Consider the following 27,577-nt stretch of genomic DNA (forward strand, 5'->3'; position numbering starts at 1 on the left):
TGTTTTTTAAATTAATCAGCTCAAAATAATCTTTCAGCCAAAGAGGCATATTCTGTTGTGGCATGTTCTAGTCCCCTTCAGAAGTATGAAAGGGGCATGGTGAGTCATGCAAATCAAGTGAATAAATGGTATAGAGTTAGAGCATGCTGAGCCCTTAAAAGTTCTGCCCCTAGAGTGAGGATTTTTAGTGTATTGTCTCTACTTCTCTAAAATAGAGATGAGACAAAGGTGTCACATTCAAGTGGTTTCAAGTATTTCCCACAGAGTAATGCTATTCCCATTGTGAGAAATGTGTTTTAGATTATTACAACTTAGGTAATAACTTTTCTAGTTTTAATTCCACAAATGCCCAAACTTCAACCAATTATATATCATATATACAATATATATATAATATATATCATATATCATTTATTTATGATATATATGACTGTTTTGAGAGAATAGCTGAGTATTCCAACCCTCAGAACAACTGTATATCACATATATAAATAATATAAATTAATAAATCGATATTATGTTTTTTCCCTCAGTTTAACATGATTCTTGGAGTTTAATTACCTCAAGGACTAAAAAGATGGTGCCTTCTGAAAGAGAAGCAGATCCTAGAAGAATGCGTCTCAACTCGAATGTCCATCATTCAAGGTACTTGGGAATCTTGTTAAAATGAATATTCTAATTTAGTAGGTCTGGTGTTTGGGCCCCCAAATTTGGCATTTTTTAAAGAAACTCCCAGGGCATACCTATGCTGCTGGCCTGCAGTTTGAATAGCAAGTTCTTATAGCATAATAACACAGTAAAGAACAAACCAGAACATCTTCCTAGCTTCAGTGAGCATTCCCTAGACCAGTGGACCTTTAAAAACATACCAATGCCCTGGAAAACAATTCAGTCTATGAAAATGGGCTGTGGAGCTCTCTGTGTGATTCTAAAGTGAAAGTAGGTTATAAATCATTGCTGCCACACATGGAGCTGAATTTTACTATTTTTTAAATATGAAATGTTGATATTAATGAAGCTAAATACTCTTTAAAACAATAATAATGAAAGCTATTGAATATTATTCTCTCAGTACCATTTAAAAACCAATTGAAAATGTTGCTTTAATTTACTTTAGGGAAATGGCTTCTATTTTAAAATAAAAATCAATACTGTTATTAATTAGAATAAATTAAATTTTTGCTCACCTTTCTCACTACCATTTTATATTTATTCACTGAATGCAAAAGTGAATAATAAAAATGTTTCTGAAAAATATATTCCAGAAGAGGGTAGGCTCGGTATAAAGACAGTGATTTTAATTCTGAAAACACTTCAGGTCTATTAGAAAGATGCCAGAACTGGTGGTCATCACATTTATTGATTCTATAGTCAGTTAGTGGTCTCCAGTCTTTTTGACACCAGCGCCCAGTTTCATAGGAGACAATTTTTCCATGGACTGGGGGTAGGAGTGTTTTCAGGATGATTCAATCACATTATATACAAGCTCACCTCCTGTTCTGTGGCTCCCTTCATAACAGGCCATGGATCCTCACAAGTCCGTGGCCTAAAGGTTGGGAGCCCTTGAGTTAAAGGATGTTTCTGATTTCATTTAAATAAAAAATAATCAATACTATAGGCTGCTCTGTTTCAACTGTGCTGTATTTATATTGGTTGTTCAATGATCATAGTTTCTCATTCATTACAATTATTATGCCGATTCCATTTGCAAAGCATTTTTTGCATTATTTATATAATTTTAACAACTTTATTTTATTTGTATAAAATGTTGCTTACCTGTAGAACACTTATAAAATATTGAAATGAAATTGAATATAAAAAGTCAAAAGTTTCCTATGCTGGCTGAAGTTTTTATTTTCTCTTTTCCTCTAATACCCATGTGATAGTTTTAGAATGCAATGTGTTTATTAATCATTGCTTTCCTGGTGTTTATATGCTTACCATTATAACAAGAAAAGTCAGAAAGAGTATTTTCTAAAAATATACATATTATTATATATATTATTTCACACTAAAAGCATTCTTAGAAAAACTATCATTCTATTTTTTTAGTCAGTTTTCATGGTTGAAGAGCATAGATTAGAACTGCTTTCCAACTCTGAAAGATTGAAGTAGAACAAATTATATGCAAAACAAAAAATATCGACCAGTTTCTTGCAGATCACTGTTTTAGCATTATGAAGATCAACAGTGAAATGTACTGCAGAATGTTTAGTTTCTACTGGAAAAATCAATTATACTGGAAGGAGTTAGCTAGTTCGATGTAGATGCAGATGTACATATAGATGTAGATAGAGATGAAGATGCAGATGCAGATGTAGTAGATGTAGGTAAAGATGTAGATAAATAGACCATTAAAATACACTTTAGATCAAAAAGAAAAAAACGAGAAATGGTATATCAGTCAAGTATTGCTGAATATCAAAGAAGAAGTTGATCAAATATGGTAAATTTCTGGCCCTAGTGCTAATATTTGCCCATCTTTCACAGGAATTATAGTTGACTATAAATTATAATCAATTTCTTTCAGGGTTTTCCAAACATGCTCTCTTTCCTGAAATGAGCATCTACATGAGACTGTTCTCCTTGCCCTCTAGTTGCTGAATAATTTTTACTGTCCAGTTCATGTTTCGCTTTCTCCATGAGGTTGTTTACAACCTTCTGAACTTGTTCTAAATTTCCATAGTAGTAAGTGTTTGTACTAGTCATTTGGTCCTTTGTGCCTGTTATGTGTATAGTAAGTACAGTGCTGAAATACATAAGCCTCAAGTCCTTTGTAACTTATTACATATATCAGGACCATTAAGTACTGAAATGTTCTCCACTATGTGCTCTTTTACAAGGATATGGTAAAAAATAGCATAGCATAAAATTTACTATTTTAACCACTTTTATTTTTATTTAATCTTAATTGTATTTTTTTAAATTACCATTTAGTCCCCTTATATCTCCTGCACCCAGCAATCACCACATTGTTATCTTAATTACTTTTAAATGAATAGTTCAGCAACATCAAGTGTATTCACGTTGCTATAAAACTGATGTCCAGCCTGGCTGGTGTAGCTCAGTGGATTGAGTGCGGGCCTGTGAAGCAAAGGATCGTGGTTCGATTCCCCGTCAGGGCACATGCCTGGATTGCAGGCCATTTCCCAGTGGGGGACACACGAGAGGCAACCACACATTGATATTTCTCTCCCATCTTTCCTTCCCTTCCCCTCTCGCTGAAAATAAATAAAATATTTAAAAAAAAACTGGTGTCCAGGAACATTTTTATCTTGTGAATCTGAAATTCTAAGCCCATTAAATACCACTCTTCTTTTCTCCCACCCAGCTGCCCAGGTCCTGGCAACCATGACTTTACTCTCCATCCCCATTAACTTGACTACTCTAGTACCTCACATAAGGGGAACCACACAGTATCTGTCCCTCCGCTCCTGGCTCATTTCACTCAGTACAATTGCACAATCTCTTCAAAGGTCTTCCATGCTGGAGCACAGGACAAAGTTTCACTACAGGAACAATTAAAAGTCTCTGGAGTTCCATTTCTTTGAAATAATCACTTTCTTAGATATATTTGTGTTTTTCCCCCTAATATTCTTACCATTAATGGTGGTCTTTCATTTATTTATTTACTTGCATTTATGTTGGGGTAACATTGTTCACAAATATTTTGTTGATAGCTTGAACATTACTGATAGCCAGAATTAAATACAAGAAACAGCGGTGCACTGCAGATATTTAAGTTAATTAGGGAATAATGGGAGTGAATGGTGCTGATTTACACTTGTTAAGTATCTTTTATGTACCTATTGTCAATGTACACTACCAAAATGTATGCCCCAGAAAAAATGACCAGTTATGTCCTCATATGTCTCTCAGTTCACTTAGGAATAGTAGAAAATATTTCATATTTAAATCTATAAGCACCAAGACTTTGCTTCATCTAAAATAGTGCAAGATATTCTTCCATTCATCTCTCTATCCTTATAGTGTCTAGCATAGTGATAGGTATAAACTGTTTAATAAATATCTACATGAGGTTGATTTTATTACCCTAAAATGGTGTTGAACATAAAATAAAAAATATTACAACAAAATTAAATACTGTGCAGAAAACACAAAGGACATAACTATGCATGTGGCCATCTTTTGGTTGCTAAGCCATGTTAGTCTTCCTGACAGATTTGCTCCTCTTGCTGTGCCTTAAGTGATTTTTGTGACTGGCTCCCTCTGATTACTTATATCTCAGTTTAAATATCACTTAATCAGAGGGCCCACTAAATCTAATGGCATTGGCCTTTCCTGCAGTTAACTTTTATCCATTGGCTTATTTTTGTTTTTTATAACACTCTACCATATGAAACAATTTCTCATTTATTTGTTTGCCATCACTTTCTCCTCTAGAAGGTAAGCTTCATGAAAAGAGAGCCCCTTTTGCCCTGTTATTCTAACAGCAGGCACTAATTAGATGCTCAATAAATAGTTGTTGAATTAGTAAATTATTGAATGCATACATTTTAAAGCAGATAAATTATAGTAAGATGAGGAAAGTAAACACAAACAGAATATTTCTACTATTTACCTTTCCAAAAATGCTTAATCTTTTGGAGTCAATGTATGGCAGCTTCAGTAAAAATCTGCAATGAAAAAGAAAAAAAAACTACAGTTATATCTTCTTGAGTTAAACACACATGGGAATTCCTTCTTGGTGAGCACAATGCAAGGCAAACCAGAAATACTTTTGTGGTTGCAGCTCTATTCATATATTAGTGTCAGGTATTTCAAAATCTGGCTAGTTGAGTGATGGTCCAATAGGTTAGATGCCACCTGGCAACTTGTTAGCAAATGCGTATTCCTGGGTCTCATTTCAGATCCACTGAATGAATGTCTACATTTTAGTAATATTCCTGCCAATTTCTACATACCATTTCAAAGAACCTGCTAGATTTCTCAGGCCACATTTTTATGCTAGTGTAGTGATGGTAACTGTGAAAGCTCAGAAATTGTTAATTAACTAGGGGAATAATAGACATTGTGGATTACATTAAATAAATAATATAGTGGTATAATAAAGATATATTTTATTTTCATAAATCCAAAGTGAATTCTAATTCCATAGAACTATGATAATTCTTTTATTATGGTGCTAATAGAGAAAGGTACTTGAAAATATACAATACTGTCTTATCACTAAAATACAAATCTCTGAGTCAGCCTCAGTGATATTATATATCATATACTTAGCTTTTGTCTTTATAGGAAAAAATAAAAATATGTGCAGCCACTTACTTCACAGCTGCTATTTGGTCCTTCACTTCCACTGAACCTAACCTTCGATGGATCTCCTGCAAAATTTTCAGGCCCTGGAATCCACTTCCTCTGCCATCAAATCGTGCAATGATGATGTTATCTGTGTCAACAAGTACTGAATCCCAGTCAATATGGAACTTATCTGTAACCTGCTGGCTTCCTGGTTCTTCATCCCTGCAACACCAACACATGGGACCCAAACAAGATCAATTGAAACTTTGGAAGAAATTTTAGCTTTCACCCTAATTATTTAACAAAAATTATGGAAAAGAGGTATGGTGGCTATTAATAGTTATATTAATGATTGTTGATAACTTAAACATTAAATTCCATTTTTCCTTTGAAAATTTTAAATGAAAATTTCTCTGAATAAAACGAAAATGTAAAACTAAATTTAAAACTGTGTATGAGAGATTAATTTAACTCATTTTTCCAAATGAAATAAATGAGGAAAAATACAAGCATTTTCCATTGTCCTTTCTATAGAATGATCATCAAGTTTATATTAAAGCTCCTACTTCATTATGTTTCTTCCAGAGAGTATTTTAGGAATGTCTTGCAAATGGCATATAAGGGCTAATGATCCTGATAGAGGGCAAAATCAGTTGTGGAATCTCAACAATAATAATTTAGCGAGAAATGTACAGCCCTAAACAATGTCAGACTCAAATAGAAAAACTACATTCATGTTGCCTAAATGTTTGTTGCTATTGTTGATGTGGTGGTAGTGGAATTTGCACTGAGAAGAATTTAAACAGTGAAGAAAACTCTTTTTCATCACTAAAACTGACAGCAGGAAAAGAAAGCAGAGACGCATAAGTTTGAAAAATTTGAAAATTAAAAAGTAAAGAAGGACATTCCGTAAGGAAAAGATCATAAAATTTTAAATTGTCCAGTGGTATTTACTATTTTATTTGCCAAACATAGAATAGGTAAAAAAATAAAATAAAATAAAATCATACAGATTATCTACACCCAAACCTTAGTTTAATCACACAGTGAATGATCCATGTGATAGTTTTGAAGAGCATCAGAACATTTAACTCTCTGAAAAGATTTCCATTTTTAGTTGGATGACAAACCAGGTATCTTCACCCTATTCAATCTCACATAAAGACGTCAATCCAACTCTTTTGCCTTCGTATTTACGCAAATGTGTTACCTAGGAGCACTAATACACAAACAAGTTCTTAGGTTACCATACTCGTAAAGGAAAACAACTTCTGGGGGTAAATGGAACTGAGCAGATACAGCAGTCATTTGGGACCAGTGAGTTAAGTAAAGGAGGAAGAAGTAGGAAACAGGGTGAAACTTTGGACAACTAAAATTTATGGAATGCTGTTATGGACTGCATTATGTCTCCCAAAATTCATGTGTGGAAACTCTAATGTCCTTTACCTTAGAATGGGATTATATTTGGAGACGACGTTTTTAAATTGAAATGTGTCCCTTAGGGTGGGCCCTAATCCAATCTGATTAGGCCACAGGTAGTGCCCCCAAGGGCACGCATGCACAAAGAAAAGACTGAAGAGAGAGCAAAAGGGCAATCATCTGCAAACTAAGAAACCAAACTTGTTGACAACTTGATCTTGGATTTCTAACCTCCAAAACTATGAGAAAATACAGTTATGTTGTTTAAAATAGCCAGTCTGTGATATTTCCTTGTTAGTCCTAGCCCTGCTGAGGTTGTGGCTGGTCTGAGATATACAAACTCTTTTCTTAAATATTGTTACATATGTTGGGTGCATAGGTTCAAGGTCATGACTAGCCATGCATTTGTACATGACTAATGTTAAGCTATAACATTTAAGCTGTCAGTTTTGTTATAACATGTGATTAATAAGGTTGTGTTATATTTAATAGTAAATTATATCTGAGATATACCACAAACTCTGAAGTCAGTGTTAGTGTAGTTGTTTTCTTTCGCAAACTTCAAAGTTTGTGTGTGTGTTTTTTTCATTTACCATTGAAAATGGCTGGAAAAATATATCAATTCAATAATTCAAGAGATGTTGTAGACATTCAGCTAATGCTACTGAGTTGCTTATCAAAATATTTTTGCAAGTGTTGTGAAAAGTGTTTATTCCTTGAGCATAGTGATATTGTCTGCAATGACTGTTACAAACATTTTGCAAAGCCAGCTATTGATGATATTGATTAATTACTGTTAAAGACATTTTGGTTATATTTTCATCCATGTCCATTTTTCTGTTGAAAACAAAAATTGTTATTCTCACTTTTTGTTTTTATATTTCTTTGCTTAATAATTTCTACATTATAGCTTGGAATAAATTAAAAATCATGTATTTTATTATATAAATATAATAAATATACATTTTCAGTATTTTTACTTTTATTTTTTGCACTTCAGCACATACTAGTCATGAATATATCTTTCAGATACATGTGACCTGTGCTTTAATATTTTTGATAACATCCACAGGCTAGAAAATTCATATAAGTGTTTTCTGTTCTCAAAGTTCTTAAGAGTACTTGAGATTATTACGTTATTACTATATACTACCAACATTTATTTAACCTTTTAAAAAAGAAAGTTACCTGTTCCATAGTTTATTACATGTAGAATGATTCTGACATCAAAAATAAAGAAAGTGTGCCATGCGGTTATTTAATCACAACCTCCCCCCCACCCCCCACATTCACTCCTAAATCACAGTGGTGATCCTGTGTTCAAAATCCAAATCTATTTTGCCCTTCCATAGTGTTCGAAATCTTAGCTCTCTTTTTAAATTTAATTTTTAATTTTTAAATTTATTTTAGTTTGGTAACTTTAGCTCTGTTCAGTTTGTTTGAAATTCTTCCCACACATACCCACATTCTCTAACATTGAATTCTAATTGCCTATTCCACAGTGAAGTCTGGAATTATTGTTTTTTCCCCAGTCTCCTAGGTGATAGTGATATAACCTGCTTATCATTTGAAAGAGAGCATGAATCACTATGCCAGCACAGTTTCTGGTACACAGAGAACACAGCAAATGCTCGTTGCATTAGACCCTTTCAGGGAAAGTAGGCTCAGGTGAAGTTTAAAGTGGGAAGCCCATAAAAAGCACTGAGCTTAAATAGTGACACTATATTTTAAAGCCTGCATATTTATTGCAAATGTTAGAAAGCAGAGCATGATTCGCCGAAGACAAGATACAAGGATTAATTTTGCCTTTTAAACTGCGTAAAAATATGACAGTTTGAGGCCTAACATCACTCTGACCATAGACATTATACTAAAACTCTAAGACTCAGTTTTTTTATCTTTAGCAATAGTAAACTTCTGTTTTGTCTCTCTCAAAGAATTTTGCAAACATTAAATAGCATAATGTATTTGAAAATATATTATGACATACCATACAGTAAGTAATATAAAATCATTGTTAGATTCATCAAATAATAGGAACCGTTATTACTTCTTTATTGGGAGCCAGTTTTGCTATACTGAGCATATTTCCTTAAAGGTCAAACTAAAGAACTGTATAAAGGATTTTGGCCAGTTGTGCAGAAATTAAACCGGAAAATATTTACGAATAAAGATACTGTGCTATGTCATATGACCTATTATGTCAGAAGGACTTCCATTTTCTGGATGGACTAGTAATATCTAGATACAAGCAAATTAAAAAGTTAATCAGATCTTTAGTAGTGATTTTCACAGTGTTGCTAATTATTAAGGCAGAATTTTCCAAATTTAACCACTGGCAGCAGCTCTAAAACAATGTAAATGTTTTATTAATCTGGAAGATAAGACCCATTGCATTGTTCACAGCTATTTTAGGAATTCACAACTTAGTTAAGTTTAGACAAAATGTAAGTCGTCTCAGACATAAAAATGTCACAGACATTTTATGGCAGAAAAAGAAATCATTTTAAAATATCATTTACAATAAGGCACATTCTTAAACTTTTATGATCGATGAATAGTTGCCAAGTTTTTTAAACAAAAGCCTTCAATCCTTTATTCATGCTTGCAAAGCTGACATAAAGCATTACAATTTCATTCCTTTGCTTTTTTTAATTGGCATTTTTAAGTTTTATTCATTTTTTAAAGATTTTATTTATTTATTTTTAGAGAGAAGGGAAGGGAAGGAGAGGGAAGGAGACATCAGTGTTTTGCCTCTCACGGGCCCTCTACTGGGAACCTGACCTGCAACCCAGGCATGTGCCCTGACTGGGAATCGCACTGGTGACACTTTGGTTCACAAGCCAGCACTCAATCCACTGAGTCATGCCAGCCAGAGCTCTAAACTGCCATTTTTAACTCTAACTTTGTCTTTATGATGTTTCAATGTCAGAGCAAAATATTGTCTTAACACATTACCTGCCAATGCTTTTAACACATTTCTCTGTCTAGTTGGGTTTGCTATCCTTTCATGTTTTTCTTATATAATACAGGCACATATATTTCAAGGTGAGTTATAAGGGAACATGAATTACAATGCTAATGTGACCATTAAAAGGAGTAGCCCAAACACTTGCAGGAACAGGGTGGAGATTATAAATATGGTGTAGAACAAAAAATATCAGATTATTTTTCTTGCAAACAAAAACAAGAAAATACTACTTATTAGATGAGGTAGAGATAGCAAGATGTTTGGTAGTAGACATGACTTCAAAGCATGTACTATAGAGCAGATCACCTTCCATAAGTAAATTGGTACCACAACTCATGTTTATATTGGCCAAATAGACTTTTTAAGCTTCAATTCACTGGGTTCCTTTTTATTTTTTCTCTGGATCTCTTTGTTTCAGAAATCCATGGCAACCCATAGAATGGAGGGTTGAGAATGGGAACAAGCAATTTGGTTGAAAGTTGTGAAAAGAACAATTGTATCTTTTTAAAGTGTTGGCAAGGTCACAGTGATATGAAATTTGACTATTTCCTAACATAGGCAGTGAAATTGAATTAAGATGGTAAACTTTTTTTTACAAGTAAAGATATTCAAGAGCACAGCACTTGTCTATTTTTGTACCTTCAATACTGAACATGTCTGTATGAGTGAAGAGTTCAGGATGTGAAAATTTAATAAAATGCAGAAAAAATAGATGAATAAAATGTACAATATCTAATATATCATTAAAATAACAGAACAAACCACCTTTCATGATATAAATGAATATCATCTAAACTACAACTTAATATGAGACTTGTTCAGATTACAGATTTGGTCAGATTCATAAAATGGTATTTTATTTCATGAAAAGAGGGTTGAATTTAGGTTCAGAAGACATAGGTTTTAGTCCTGACTTTGTCACCAGTACGCTGAGTTCTCTTCAGCAATTATATGCTCCTTTTATCTTCACTTTTTGTTTTTATTATTAAGTTAACAGTATTTTGTAAATATAAAATTCTGATCAGTTCATTTTAGAAAGCTTTTTTCCTAACCAGTAAAATTGTGGTGAAAATAATAGAACAAAGTTCTATGACTGATCTATTGCATGCATTTTTTAAATTCTTACATGGAAGCCTTTTTTTAAACTGCCATATTATAGCATGGATGAACCTTAAGGACATTATACTGAGTAAAACAAACTGGTCACAGGACAAACACTGTTATTCCACTTATATGAAGTACCTACAGTGACCAAATTATGGAGAGTGAGAGCAGAATGGAGGGTGCCAGGGGCTGTGGCTGAGGAATGGAGAGTCATTGCTTAATGAGGACATGGTTTCTGTTTGGGAAGATGGGGTTCTGGGTGGCAGTGATGGTCACACAACAATGTGAATGTACTTAATGCCACTAAACTAGATACTTACAAGTGGTTTAGATGGTAAATTTTATGTTATGTGCATTTTACCACAACAAAAAATTAAAAATACAAAATATGATAAAAATGAAATTGCAATTTTGAGAGCTGAATATCTCTGTCCATTGGAAAGTGGAAGGAAGGAACATAGACTCACTTATAATCAATATTCATTCTTTGCTCTTTCTAGGCCTAGAATAGATCAACTTAGCTCCACAAGTATGACATTAGGGCTAGAGTCATTGAGAACAGAGTCACAATTTTATTTCAGATGTACTAAACTCAAAGAAGTGTGAAAGGAAGAGTGAAGAACATAATGGAAGGCAAGATAAGAGCCACATCACACTACATTCTTAAGGAAAATCAATGGTCAGCACTTCTAATGTTGTTCTTTAGAACATATTCATTTCATCATAGACCATGAGTTTGACATAAGACAACGGTAGCCTTAAACAGCATTTGTCTTGCCTTAGTCCGAACTTTACTTTATAAAAACACACAAGCAGAGATCATTTAGTTCTAACATATGTACATCTAAAGCCTAATGAAGATATACACATTAGTTAAGGGCCTCTTGGGCCAATTCCTTCTCTCTATTTCTCATTTTATTCACCTAAGACTTCTTTTCAAGGGTGACTTGCCCTACACACAGACTACAAGAATGAGTTTACTCATATATTTACCATACCAAATGAGAAGTATCATTATTTTTCCTGTCAGATAACTGTTTCTTGTCCATATGTCCAACTTCTTTCATTAGAAATATTATTAGTATAATCGTCAAAATTCTGATGCATCATTTGTTTACAATATAATGTTTGGCTGACTTACTTTTCTTTTGAGTTATAACTGGAGAAGTGATTGCTATGGTCAAGATTATTTATGCCTCTACCCAAGACTTTATCTTACAGTTTCTAAGCCTGAGTTTCTAGTGATGATTATGACAAGGCCTACGTAATAATACATCAAAAATTATGTTACTCAAATTGTAATACTCTCAAATTGTATTACTCTCCATCACTTGTGTTCACATATGTGCATTTATAAATCTTGTCCATGTTAAACCTTTTAGAAAAATTGCCTGTGTTAATGGTCTGAACTTTATAGGTATGGGGTGGTGTCATTGTGGGTACAGGTGATATATTGATAAAACCACATTGACTTATGAGCCTTTAAACAAGTCACTTTGTCCATGCTTAAGTTTGCTTATCTTTGCTATTTAGCATGATAACAATAGTGTTCACCTAGTAGAGTTATAGCAAGGATTAAATTAAATAATACATATAAATTGCTTAGTAAACATATGGTTCTTAGTAGGTTTGGGATATTATTAACTCAGCTCTAGTTAATGCTATGAAACTTGACCTTTTCATCTTTCATTCTCCTATTGGAAGCTGAGCTCCCAAATTTGACCATCCCTAGGCAGCCCTGCATTAATAATTCCTGAGGCTTTATATAACAAAAGTTATTTACTTTTTAATTTGGCATAGCCCAAGCAAAGAAAAATTCAATTTCATTAATTTTTATACTTTTCACAGTGAGTGGGTCTTTAAGTTAATTTAGAATGAAAAGATTCTTTTATGTATTTCTATCTTTTTGTTTGTGTACTTGATTTCTTTACACACATAGTCATGTGTGTTTTGCATCTGAGCATATTTTGTGTGACTCTATATTTGTAAGTTCTTTCTTCTGCTGCTTCCACAGACATATACTTATCCCAGTACTATAAAAACAAGAGCATTCTATCGTAAAATATCTCCTAGATTATAGAAGTTATGACAGAATTTAGGCCTTTTTATTTTTGAGGCATTTAAAAAATGTTTTCTTTATATTAAAAAAAATTGCTCAGATAAATTTATTTTTTTTCCTGATCAGAATTTGTATTTCTGAATTTGGGAAGGTACTTCACATTAATAAAACTGAATCTTTTAAAATCTTTCCTATACTCTACTCTAAATTCTCCCCCTTTCCTCCTTCTTTATTTAATAGAATAGCCTTCTGCACATCAGGGTCAATTTCTGTCTACTAAAGGCATTCTTTCTGTTTTTTTTTCTTTTGGTTTCTCTTGAATAGGAGACAGACTAGAGTTATGCAAAAACTGCATAACTAATTGAAAACCAAATAATAAAAAGCTTATCAGAACACAAACTGAAATACTGAACAGCATGGATATTAGGGAGCCAGCTATAAAATTCAGAAAGGGACTGTTAGTATTAGCCACACAAAATTAACCTCAGATACACATTTTAGCACATGGAAATAGCAGAAGAGAACGAATAGAAAGGGGCTAAGGAATAGGTCCCAGACAGAAATTGTGCAATAAAATGGGAAGAAGCACCACCACCCTCTGATCACCTCTGCTATCAAAGTCCTATGACATTAATTCTTACCCATGCACCAATTTCCATTTAGAATAATTTTAATGAGTGAGTGAGGAGGTAGAAAGAGAAAGGGGTTTAATGGTCTTTATATTCAGTTGCTGGGAATGGTTATATAAGCAGGCACTATTGGGTAATAGAAAGAACATAAATTTTTAATCCCCTTTAAATATAATAGAGGCATGCACAGGATTATGTGTAAGCAGATCATGAAGTATTACTAGAACTTTTCCAGTTGAAAATAAAATTAAGGTACTGGAAGACTGTCTAACAAATGCAGAGGAATGATTAAGAAGCTGGTATTTCCCAGGAGGAAAAAAAAGCATTTAAAAAATATCTGGAGCATCTGGGTAAAGTCAGATGGAGACTAAGAAGAAGGAAACAGATGAAGACTTGTATGTCGTGTTAGGGAATGTGAATTTCTAATTATTGGAGGAAAAATGGGAGGATTTTAGCTAGGAGAATCTCATTTTGAGATATGAATCTCACAAAGTTTACCCCAGCAGCAGAGTGGAAAAGCAACTGAAAATACAGATAAAAAAATAAACCAAAAACCAATGGGTATGGGGAGAGAGTCAGTAGAGAGCAGGTTGGCAGCTTGGAATTGCATCATCCAGATATGATGGCCACCTGGGATGGAACTTGAAGAAGAAGAGTGTGTCTTGGACAACTCCAGAGGTCCAAAGATCAAGGCAAGGCACTATGATTCCATGGCATAATGTTATTCGCACTTTTCAACAATACCTATATTGTTTGTTGAATGGGAAGCCTGTGTATTAAAACCATGTGGATATTATCTTGACAGTTGGAGATGAGTGACTATTAATTCCACTCATTAGAAATGCTAAAAAATAATTCTATAGGAAAAAGATGACAGACAGCTCAATTTCATCAAGATGGCCATTGTAGAATTTTGATATGAATACCAACGATTGAGTGATGAAATATCTAGAGAAAAATGAGTAATGATCTCCAGTTAGAATTGCAATAGTAATGATGTTCACCTGGTTTCTGGACATCATCCATTTATTCCCTCCACATATATTTGTGAAGTGACTCTTATGGCAAAAGCTTGTGGCTATAAAAAAGTACACAATTAATTGGGTATTGTTTAATATATAGAATACATAAATAAAGATTTTAATATTTTTATTTTCTTAAGATATGAAATATTCAATAAGCTAGTCTATTAATTAGTTTTCTAAACAGTCACACCTAGTCTCTAAGTTTTCCTTCATAAACATTAGTCCAAAATATAGTGGGAATCAGAAATTCTTTAAATAACATTTAAAAACATCCTCACAGATATTTGGGTAAAGTGATAATATGACTGATGCAGCTTAAAATATATGGACAGCCTTCAGATAGAAGATTGTATGAGTAGAGTTGAACAGAAAGGCATTAATTTGGGATTGTAATAGGATAATGTAGATGATCTAACAAAGAGAGTTAAAGTGGGCTTCAGTAAGGTAAGATCTGATGGATAATGGTAAATTCATCAGACTTTCAAGAAAGATGAATTCAAGGATAGGGAAGAAGATCAAAGGACAAGCTAGAGTACACAGCATTCCATAAACTAATTGTTGAACAGTCACTGCCTCCCTGACTTAGATCTTTATCAAGTGTGGCAGACACAAGTTAAACATAAAAGAGTAGAAAATGGAAAAATATGGTGATTCCTCGGCCTTGAATGACACTGCCCAGCTCAACAATGCTTCTATGCATGGTTACAGCAAATGAAGAAATAAACAACCTTTATCTTTAATAACAGTATATATGCCTGAACTGCTTCCTACCAGGGTCTAGACATTTAGATTTATAGTTATATATTTATCAAATAAGCATGTATGACTGTAGGTTATCTCACATAATCTTCAGTCTTGCACTATTAACAAAATTACAGGTTAGTCAGTAGGTTTTCATAAGGCTTCTCTATGTGTGCTTAGGCATTAGGGGTATATCCTTAACTAATATAAAAGATTTCAAAGTTCTTGCCATCTTTCCGTCTCTCTACAGCCACTAATACAGCTTCTTACACATAAAAGCAACACGTAAATGTGCATTGCATTAAATTACATATACATGAGTAGAAAATAAGAATAAAAGAAACAATAACAGTTCAAGGAGATAAATGCTGAAATGAAAATAGGTATACATCTGTTTCATACATATAAATGTATAAAGATGAATATGGACTGTTGTGTCCTGAAGACTCCCTGTAATGTTAAAAAGAAAGACTGGAAACAGACAATTAGGAATCTGGAAGGAGAACAGAAGTAGGAAAGGAAAAGGGGGTCATGACCTCATAGAGACCAGTACTAATAGAGGCCACTGAGATACATCCATAGTGACAGTGCTCCTTGGGTTTGTCCCTTACAGTAAAATGTCCTGTTGCCATTGACTCACTAACCTTTTCAATATCATGAAATTAGGTTTGGGTTTCAGATAACATGGACAAAGAGGGGTACTTAGAGGGCTGTTTCTTCTGAAGTTCAACAATGAATATTTAGCAGAAAGGAGTTTGCTAATTGTCAGTGGTCACTTCTTCAAGGCCAGTCTTCCTTCCAGCTACTCAGGTATTTGCTGCAGCCAGTCTCCCACTTATGTATTTATTTTAGAGTTTCCTGGTTATAAACCCACTTGTGTATGTGACATCAGAGGCTCATTCTGTTGGGAACTAGATGTACTGCACAGAATAGCATTAAAGTGCAGACACCAAAATCACAAAATCACCTCTTAGCCTCATTTAAATAAGAGTCACTTTATTTATTATTCTTCACTAATTGACCATTTATGGAAAAAAATCAATTATCATTATTTTCTTTTGTAGAGTGGGAAATTCACTTGTCACTGAAAACATGATTTAACCTTGAGAGAAAAATGCCTTTAAATTATAAGCAATCTAAAAAAACAGTTACAAAATACTTCACACTTAAGCCATTCTGACACATAAAGATTTTCAAGCATAAAGTTTTAGAAATAGCCCTGGCTGGCGTAGCTCTGGATTTGCACTGAGTGTGGGCCTGAAAACTAAACAACTGCGGTTTGACTTTTGGTCAGGGCACATGCCTGGGCTGCAGGCCAGTTCCCAGCACGGGGTGCATGAGAGGCAACCACACATTGATGTTTCTCTCCCTCTCTCCTTCCCTTCCCCTCTAAAGATAAATAAATAAAATCTTCAAAAAAAGATTTTAGAAATGATCATACAGTTTAAGACAATAGATACTTCTTTAAAAATTTAAAAATCTTCAGTTTGGTTTTTTAAGGCTTCATTTATTTATTTTTAGAGGAAAGGGGAAGTACAGAAGGAGAGAAACATCAATGTGTGGCTGCCTCTTGAGTGCCTGCTACTGAAGACCTGGCCTGCAACCCAGGCATGTGCCCTGAATGGGAATCAAACTGGTGACCCCTTGCTTCACAGGTCAGCACTCAATCCACTAAGCTGCACCAGCCAGGTTCGGTTTAGTTTTGTAAGTCATGTTCTGCTAAACTGAAAATTTACATCTGAAAACCAAGGGGTTTAGGTAAAGTACATTAATATTTACTATAATCAGCTTATAGAAACCAATGAATTAATACTTACTTTCATCAACAAAAAACTAACAAAATAAATTCTATAGGCCTGATGAAATTATTTTATGTTTTAGTAATGAATGTCTATTAAATAACTTTATGGATACTAATTTTATATTACATATAAATACTAAAAATACTACTACTAATAATAATCATGGTTACAATCATTATGGTTACAATTTATTAATACTGAGCAGAAGTGTTTATGCTCTACCAAACACTCTGGCAACAGGTTTAAAGAAATTATGCCATGTTATTATCTCCCATCTATTTATAAGTGAATGGAAGATATTGGTAAATCTTTGAACTATGATTTGAATATAGGCATACCAGACTCCTAAGCCATTACCTTTACTCTACCGTCCTGGCTCAAAAAAGGACCTGAATACCTATTCTAATAAGAGAAATTGAGTCTTGTGCTAGTTTTTATATTCCCCTTATAGACTAAAAAACACCCACATCAAAGCACAAATCTAATGCCAGGACACGCCAGTTGGCTTCTTGGAGTCCAAGCTGCAGAGAATCTGGAGCTCTTGTCTACTTTTGCTCCCAACTGTGGTGCTGCCCTGTAGCCCTCTGAGACGCAAGAGCAAGGATGGGATTCCTTTTCCTGAGAAACCATATTTTTAGTGAATATAAAGAACAACCCTTTTTTCCCAAGACAGCCATGACTGAAACAGAAAATGAGGATGAATTTTTTTCTTTTTGTGTCTTCTTTTTAGGCCTTAAATATGTCCTCAATATATTAGACATGTAACTCAATAGGAATTGAATGCAACTAAGTGAAAGAGAAGAGACAAAAGAAGAAGTTAAGATGAAAAAGGACATATATGAACTTCCCCAGAGAGACTCCAGGAGCTTTGGGGATCTTCTGGGTATTAAGGGCAAAGGAGAAAGATCTGACCTTGAGAAACAAATAAGGCTAAGACAATATAGACAGGAATAAATGCTGGACTAAGGGAAAATATTATGAATTGCATATTTCATATTATTTCACTTATTAAAATAAAGTGGAGGGTTGCTTATTAAAATACCTAAATAAAATAAATACAATCTATATAAAAAGAACCAATTAATCACATTAAGTATAATAATAATGTGTGCCAGGTACTTCATATGATGCATTTTGTTTAATCTGAAAGCAACTTTAAGACACAGGCTGAATCGCAGTGTTTGTTTATTTTGGGGGAAACTGAGCCTTATGGGAGGTTAGATAACTTGCTAAAGGACATGCCACTCATAAGTGACAAAACTGGAACTTGAAGCTAGACTGTGTGATTCCACAGACTGAATACTGTCCTCTACATCCAGTAGTCATAACAAGTAATGTTATTTTTATTTCTACTATTCCTACTGAGATTCTGATCAATTCTAGACTGTCATAGCAATATGCTGGCTGGGTTCTCAATATGGAAAATAACTTATTACTCTCAGGAACACAACACTACATCAATATTAAATTAGTTAACCATTACTTCTTAGGGTCCTCTGTGCCCAATACCATAGAATCACAATATAGGCTCATCGAAAGTATGGACTAATTTAACTCTAAAGTCAATTCCACGTTGAAAATGTGGAAGAGTCAAGTTTTATGAACATGGGGGCTGCTTTCTGGGCCATGAATCCAGGAAGGCAAATTGATAGGAATGATGTAAATGTAACCAAAAGTGTCAGCATTGTATATAAATGTTTCCTCAATGTTACCTAAACAAGTGATAAAGAATATAGGGTTCATGTGTTGTGTTATGCATGTACCTTAAGGAAGTTATGCTAAGTGAAATAGCCCAGTCACAGAAGGGCAAAAATGCATGATTCCAATCACTTGAGTCCAGGGAGTATTAAAACACACAGAAGCAGAAGTAGATCGGTGGTTGCCAGTGGCTGCAGGAAGAGAACTGGGGAGTTCCTATTCAGTGGGTAGAGTGTCAGACATGAGAACCAAGACACTGGCCCGTATTTAATATACTGGGTTGTGAACACACAAATTTAATAGGTAGATCTCATGTTAAGTGGTCCTACTACAACAAAAAATGTTTTTATGAAACTAGCATAACTTTGATGTGACAAATATATCCCCAAGAAAGAAAATCACAGACCAATCAATACATTTTTTAAAAAAGCATAGGACTAAACAGACATAAACCAAATTATATATTTCACAATACCCAGTAGTAACATTGAGTTCAATTTGGGATATAAGAAGTACACAAAGTTATACATCCTTCTATGTTATCAATGGCAGGGCCTTTGAGGACCTCATGCAAACTGAAGCTACCCAGTCAACTACACTGCCTCTGTCCTCGCTATGGTTGTTTTTAATCAGGATGCTGTCATGTGAGGCATAATAAAAATTATAAAATCTTTGGATTCCTTTTTCCCCCAAAACAAATAAAATACTTACATTATTAACAGTAGAGCATACTTGTTTCGGTCCGTAAAGTCTTTGGGAAAGGACAACTGTAAAGGAAGTTCTTTTAAAGAAAGAGCAAAATATTAAAGATGTAGAGTCATTTACATGAAACACTATAAGATGAAGAGAAAGTTGTTCTTCAATAACGTAGCATGCACCAAACTTTACCATAGTCATCAATATGAAGGGTTTTAATTTCTGACTTTACTATCTTCTTCTTCAGGATTGCTTCCTTCAGCATCGAATTGCTTTCCAATATAAAATATTCTACAAATCAAAAAATGTAGTGTAAATTACTAACTGCTGTGTGTTGATCAAGAATCAGAGCAAAACAGCAAATAATTATGCAGCTGTTACATTTGGCAGGCACTGTGCTAAAAGCAGTGATTAAATGCTTGTAATTCCTCTCCTGGATAACCACAACGGTTTTCTAACTGAATTCCAGTGACATTTTCTCCAGTTGCCCCTTTACTTAGAATTAGCATTTACATTTTCAAATTCAAGTCTGATCATGTTACTACTTTGCTTATGAATATTTAAAAGAATACAAAATTATCGAGCATGAAATGAAATGAAATTCACGAAGCCAGGATTCCAATACAAAATGACCAAGCATGCAAAAAATCAGAAAAATGCTACATATAATCAGTTCAAAATTTAATGGATAGAAACCAGAAATGATACAAATGATATAATGGATAGATAAGTATATTAAAAATAGATTTTAATTATATTTCATGTGTTCAGTAGGGTAGAAATACCATGAAGATGTTAATGTGAAATATGAAAGAAATTTTAAAAGGACATGTTAAATTTCTAAAAGTAAAAACTGCAAAATCTGAGGTACATAAAATCTATGAGATTTAAGATGAAGAAATCCTGGGTAGGATTAAGAGCATATTAGATAACACAGAAAACAATGAATGTACCTGGAAATATAGTCATAAAGGGTATAAAATTTAAAACACCAAAAAAAAGAAGAAAGGGATAATGGGCAAATATGAAGGGAGCATCAGTAACTCCCTAGATTTTTAAGTGATGTATTAAATCTATAGATTTACTGGGGAAATTTTACATATTACAAATTGTGATTTTTCTAGCCCATAAATATGTATGTGTATATATATATATATATATATATATATATATATATATACACACACACACATATATATACACCCATTTGCATCTTTAATTTATCTCAAAAATGGTTTCTTTTATTTTAGGGAACTTGCACTTTTTTAATGAATTTTTGAGTATTATATGATTTCTGATACTATTTCAAATAGTATTTTGAGCTACTTTTAAATTTGCATTGTATCATAGCTTATAAAATAGTTGATTTTTTTATATTGGTCTATACCTATAGTCAAGATAAATCCACTAACTATTTCTAATAGTTTTGTGAGTGGGTGCTGATTTCTTATTTTTTATTTATTTTCTGTTTTCTTTAGAACTATATCCTCTGCAAATAAGGACAGTTTTTCTACTTATGTTTTTTTTTTCTCCTTCATTTCACTGGCTAAGTCCTCTAACCCAAAGTTGAATACAGGGTCTGAGAGTGAATATTCTTTTTCCCAATCTTGGTAAAAGCACTCATTCTTTCAACATTAAGTTTAACGTTAGCCATGATGTTTTTGTAGATATCATTATCGAGTTAAGGAACTTTTGGTCTTTTCTGAGTTGTTAATATTTGTTATTATTATATTAATATTACTAAAATTAATCAAATGTCTTCTAAATTATTTGGGTTGACAATCTACTATACTGAATTGCATTGATTGATTGTTGAATGTTATAGATATCATGGATTCTCCAGGTAAACCCCACATAATCATAATATGTTATCCTTTTATAAAATTCTGGATTTTACTTGTTAGTATTGAGTTAAGAAGATGTGTATCTATATTCACAAAAATTCATTTTTTGTCTGTGTGATATAAATGTTGGATTTGGTCCTGGTTAATACTAGCATTATATTTTCTAAAAGTTTATGTAAGCTTAGTATTCATATATTAAATATTGCACAGCATGTACCAGTGACATTAACTGAAGTGGGAGTTTTCTTTGTGTAAAGAATGTTAACTGAATTAATAATTTTAGTAGATAACAGTATATTAAATATTGTGTCTCTTCCTGTTTGAATGTTTAACACTTTATGTGTTTAAAGAAATGTATGTTTCGTATAAGATGTCAAATTTACTTCCATAAAACCACTTATAAGGTTCCATTGCTAACATTCTAATATCTATAGAATCTGTTTTTGACATCATCTCTTGCTTTAGTAAAAATGGTAATGATAGTGCATGCTTAATGTTGTGAATCCATCTAGAATTTTATTGATCTTTTCAAAGAAAAATCTTTTGTTTTTTATACATATTTCTCTGCTGTTTGTCGATTTTCTATAAAATTTATTTCCACTCCTATCTGTATTATTTTATTCCCTTAACTTACTTTGCATTAATTTGCTCTTCGTTTTCTAGTTTTTTAAAATGGAATCTCAAATAATTGATTTTAAAGTTTTCCTTTTTAATAAAGTAACAATTTAGAACCATCAATTTATCTCTAATGACAATGTTAGGTTTCTCCACATTTGGATTAGTTTTGTTTTCATTTTCACTTGGCTCAAAATATTTTTAAGTTACTTTTCTCAATTCTCCTCTAATCATGCCATTCGTGTCCATCCGGGACAGGCTTATGTCCTTTGAATATTGTCCTTAAGGTGCACGTGCTATTGCATATAAGCCATATCTGTGCCCTTTACTAGATCTTTCGAATTGTGAGTCTCGTGACAAAACATTCTCAGCCTCTTGATTTTTCATTTTGTCATTCTAGTTTAAGGACTGTGTTTCGTTTTTCATCCCTATTTATTTTTTACATTTTTTTATTGTTCAAGTACAGTTGTCTCCATTTTCCCTTTCAGGGATCATTTCTATAGTTCATTCATCTGTAGTTTAAACATTTTGGCTCTATTATATTTTGATTTGCTTCCTACTGATAAGTCCACAGTCATTCTTGGCTTTGTTGCTACATATGTAATATGTGGATGCAGTGTGTTTCTATTTTGCTGGTTTAACTATTTTTTTTATCATGGCTTTTGTGTTGGGAGTTATCCTGTTTGAGGTTTGTTGAGGGGATTAAGCAAAGAAAAAAATCATAGACAGACAACAGTATGATGATTAAAAGAGGGAAAGGGAGCTGGGGAGGTAGAAGAGGGTAGAGAGGGGATAAATGGTGATGGAAGGAGATTTCACTTGAGGTGGTACACAATACAATAATCCAGTTTTACAGTATGATACAGTTTTATCATACAATGGTATATGATAAAACTGTATACCTGAAACCCATATAATTTTGGATGTGGCCATATTTCATCAAATATTTTCCATGCCTCCTTTTCTGATTCCAATTTAAAAATATAAATTAAGTTGGGCTATGTTCATTTCTTTCATTCTTTTTTTTTCCTCTGTGACTCAAGTTTTCTTTGATAATGTTTCAAGTTCACTGATCTTCCACAAGATTTAATCTAATTTTGGTACTTAGAAACTAAGTTTTTTTCAAATATGTTAAGTTTATAATGTTGCTTTAAATAACACATTCTGTCTTTTCTTCTCATCTTAATTTTTCTTGATCTTTAAATATATTTATAATACCATGTTTTTCATATTTGTCACTGGGTTCCATCATCTCTGTCATTTCTGAGTCTGTCTCTATTCACTGTTTGTTTTTTCCTAGTAATGAGTCATATTTTCTGATTTCTTCACATAGCCAGTAATGTTTTATTAGATTATGACCAATTGTGATATTAATGTTGGTGAGTTCTGGATTTTGTTTTCTTATTTTAAAAATATTAGACTTTGTTCTCTGCTGCAGATGCTTTAGGCTATTTGCAGGTCAGCTTAATAAGTTCAAAGTTTTTAAAAATATCTTTCTAGTAAAAATATCTTTTTTTTAAACATTTTTTATTGATTATGCCATTACAGTTGTTCTATTCCCCCCTCCTTTCCCCTCCACCCTGAACACCCCTCCCCCACCATTCCACCCCCTTTATTTCATGAACATGTGCACGTGGAGGATTAAAAATATCTTTCTTAGTGTAGATTTAAGCGACCTTTGCTGTATGGATAGTTCATTTCTGCTGCTGAAGCCTGACTCTCCCTGGATCTCTCCTAAACGTCACAGTATCCTGCACTGTGCAGGTCCGCATTTCCTAGGCTCAAAGAGTGTCTTCCTATAATATTTACATTGTATGTTTTTAGATATTTTCAGCAATAGACTCAAGATGAATGCTTGTAGCCCCATGTAGATTTCTGGTGTTCTTTCTCTCTGTCTCGTCTTCTTCTCCAGGGTCTTTTCACCTTCCCAATATTATAAAAGCTTTGCTCTTTCTGAAGTCCAATTTGTTGCTATTCTGACTCTACAATAACATACTTTAGTTACCTCTTGATATCCAAAGGGGACTGCTTTCAGAGGCCCTGAAGAATCCACAATCAGAGGATGTTCAATTCCTTTATATAAAATGTAAGTTACAGTATTTGCATTATAACTTACACACATCCTCCTGTATACTTTGAATAATCTCTAAATTATGTATAGTACCTAATAGAATGTAAATATTATATAAATAGTTGTTACACTGGAAATAATGATGGAGGAAAGAAGTCTGTAAACATTCAGTGCAGCTGCAACCATCCATAGGTCTAACTACATATTACACAATAGCAACAATGTGACATTTTTCCTTGCATGTTTTCTATCCACATTTGACTGAACCCAAGGATACAGAACCTGCAGATACAGAGGGGCAATTTGTACTCTTCTTGGATTGCTCCTCATTTCACTAGAATTCAGAAAATGATTCCAGCCAGAAAGCTAGAGCAATTACAATTAAATTTCACTTGTTTTTCTCCTTTCAGAAATGTACAACTTGTCCTGTTGTTCCATGCTTGGAAATTATTGTTTTGTATATTTTATCCAGTTTTAATTTTATTTTTCTTTTCCTTTCTTTTCTCCTTTCTCCTTTATTTTCCTTCTCTCCTTGTTTTTATTTCTTCTTTTTTGGCAAGAGGCTGTGTCTACTTCTAGTTACTCCATGGACAGATTAAGAATTCTTTAAATTGTCAATGTTTATCATTGATAATTTATTGTTAAATTCAAACTCCTTAGAATGAAACATAAGATGTTTAGGATATATCCAGTCTATCCCTATAATTTCTATATCTTTGCTTTTTAAAATATGCTTTGTCCCATCCACATTGAACAACCTTTTCTTAAAAGTCTAAACATTTTCATGCTTTCTTATGTTTGTACATTCACATTCCCTCTTTCTGAAATGCCTTTGCACAGACTTCTTTTTTTGATTTTTGCTCCTTTTACCAGGAAAATTTTCATATTCTATTACAACCATTTAACTTTCTGTTAGCTGCATTGGACTTTGAACTCTATGTGTAATTTCAGACCTATCAAACCGCCTCTCTTATAAATAAATGCCATTCTCTATAATGCAAAGTAGGGAAATTGGGTATTCTTAGAATTTTTCCTACCCCCAATATATAAAAAAAGTTCAGATTATTTAAATAACAGTATATTTTCAAGAAAGATATTCCAAACCTTCAACTATAAAATTTAAAATGTAATACTCTGTAAACATTCATTATGGATTCAGCATTTAAAATCTAAGAACTATCTTAAAATGTTCTTAATATGCTTACTTACAGAAAAAAACATTCATTTTTATATTTAGAGGAAGCCAATATTACTCGATATTCGCTAGCTAAAAAGGGGACAATTTTTAAAAATCAAAGGCTGTTAAATGTTCGACTTTAAGTACAGATTACCTTCTTACAAAAGTTTTTTTTTTATAAAATAAAGAATGGTTGATTGTAGTAAATGGCTAATTGATTAAAGGAATGAATAAATAAACAAATACAGCTAATGCCCCAAATATGAGGGTAATATACTAAGAATTTCTCAGTTTCTTTTTGCTACCAAATATCAGTGGGAAAAATAAACCTATTACATTAGTATATGGGCAGTTGAGAAATTTTTACTTCTAAATCAAAGGCCATTCACTTACTTGTGAAATAAAAGTAATCCGTGGTCACAGAAAAATAAATTTCATTTAAGAAAGATAAATATAGAAAATATAAAAGCCATTTTAAAAATATTAAGAGCATATAGCATTTTATCATGATAAATTCAGAAAATAAGCTTAATAAAATTTTTTTGGAAAATGTTCTGGAGTGAAGGATGTGTTAAAACATAATTTTGCGTATAGGATTGATGAGACAAGAGAAGAAAATAGGAACAGAAAATTGTGAAGGCAAAAGAAAGGAGAGATAAGAAAGTAGAAGTACATGATGAGAAAGGGATGGGGCAGGGAGCAAAGAAAAAGAGAGAAGAGACTGAGAACTGAGGGTGAAAGAAAAAATATTATATATACAAACTAAAGAACAAATAAAATATACAAAGAGGAGGGGAACAATAGTAATGTGATACAAAGGAATTTTGAAATGTTAAAGTAACCTTTTATATATTTACACCTTGTTTCAAGTCACTGAGCATTTTATTAAAGGGTTTCTTTATCACTGAAAAAGTAATAGATGTCTGCTGTAGAGCACTGGGAGAGCACTCGAGAAGAAAGAAGGAAAAATCACCTGGAATGCTGCCAGGTAGGTGGAAGAACTGTATTTATCATTTGCAAGTATTTGCTTCCTGTCATTTTCTATTCATTTTCAAATAGTTTTGTTCGGATGGCATAAAGATTTTGACTCTTTAATTACTTAAAAATATAGCTTAAACATTTTGAAGAAATGACTTTAGCAAATCTATTTTTATTTTTTATTATTTAAAAATGTTTTCAATTATAGTTCGCACTCAATATTACATAAATTCAGATGTATAGCATAGTGGTTAGACACTCACATAATTTAATAAATGATCTTCCCAGTAATTCTAGTACCCACTGGCACCATTCACAGTTATTGCAATACTATTGTTGACATTCCCCTGGCAGCACATCAGTTTGTACTCCATCCTGTCATCTTTTTCACCCAGCCTCCCAACACCCTTCCCAACACATTTGTATTGTATCTTTAATCCTAGTGGGAAACTAATGGCAACTTTGTTAGGAAAATTAGATGAAAATTTAATAAGGGATGACTTACAACTATATGGACAATACGCGGGGGGATCACAAAAAATAGGGCAATAATCCAGGGTTTCTATGACAGTAGCTAGGCCTACAGGCCAAGGGCAGAGAGCGGCTACTTGGAGATGTTTGTGTGAAAGTTCATCCTAAAGCCAGGGCCTACAGCAACTCTCACAGGGACTCTCACAGGGACAGGCCAGGGCTTTAGCTACTGCAAAAGGACTTCCTCTTGTCTCTGGCCACCTACAGGATTTACTTCAGACAAATCCAAGTGACAGCCAAATGACAACAGAATCTAAGTCATCCATACACATTACTTCTGGGGCAGAGAAAAATAGAGTTAGGACTGGTTCTTGAAGGACACATGGAAAACATCCAGCATAATATTTATATTCCATTAAAGTTTATTTACAAATTATTCTTTTTTAAAGTTATATTATGCTTTTTCACTATCATCAATAGCTCTGTTATAATTTTCTCTAGAATTGTTTCCTCAGTATAAACTATTACAAAGAAAAACATGAAATAAATAAATATATAAGATTTAAGGCTCATGACTTATTCAAAATATTTGCTATACTTTATATTTCTACCATGAAGTTAAGAGTTTTTCATTATATACTCATTAGCAATGCAAATTTTGATGTCATTAATTTGTTAGAAAAAATTACATGGCAGTATTTTACTTTGCAATTTCTTCAGTAACTAGACGGTTAAAGGTTTTTCATGTTTATTAAATAATTTTATTTTCTCCTTTCAATTTCCTTCTCATGCCTTTTCTACTTCATGTGGCCCCAAAATGAGTTATGATTGCCTGAGTAGTGTATCAATGTTTAATGAAAGATCCACTGGCCCAAAGGTTTGGTTGCGATTATTTGTACATTTCTTCTTAATAAGTATATTTTCAAAGGAAATTCGGGCACATGACCACTGTTCACAGCCCTCTTTTATTTTTCTTGACCCTATGAAGATCAGAATTTGCTTATAAATGGGGAAA

General features: G+C 33.0%; 1 protein-coding gene across 1 annotated transcript in view; it reads right to left on the reverse strand.

Annotated features, from left to right (window-relative positions):
- Window positions 1–27,577, reverse strand: part of DPP10 (dipeptidyl peptidase like 10) — a 713,494-nt gene that overhangs the window by 9,098 nt on the left and 676,819 nt on the right. The window contains exons 18-21 of the mRNA XM_053669952.1: window positions 19,599–19,697; window positions 19,422–19,491; window positions 5,290–5,484; window positions 4,583–4,637 (exon numbers count right to left, since the gene is read on the reverse strand). Of these exons, the coding sequence (XP_053525927.1) occupies window positions 4,583–4,637; window positions 5,290–5,484; window positions 19,422–19,491; window positions 19,599–19,697 (419 nt within the window). The remainder of the gene's footprint in view (window positions 1–4,582; window positions 4,638–5,289; window positions 5,485–19,421; window positions 19,492–19,598; window positions 19,698–27,577) is intronic.

The sequence above is a fragment of the Artibeus jamaicensis genome, unplaced genomic scaffold (assembly GCF_021234435.1).
Source record: "Artibeus jamaicensis isolate MK-2021 breed Jamaican fruit bat unplaced genomic scaffold, CSHL_Jam_final contig_536, whole genome shotgun sequence".
NCBI classification, from domain to species: Eukaryota; Metazoa; Chordata; class Mammalia; order Chiroptera; family Phyllostomidae; genus Artibeus; species Artibeus jamaicensis.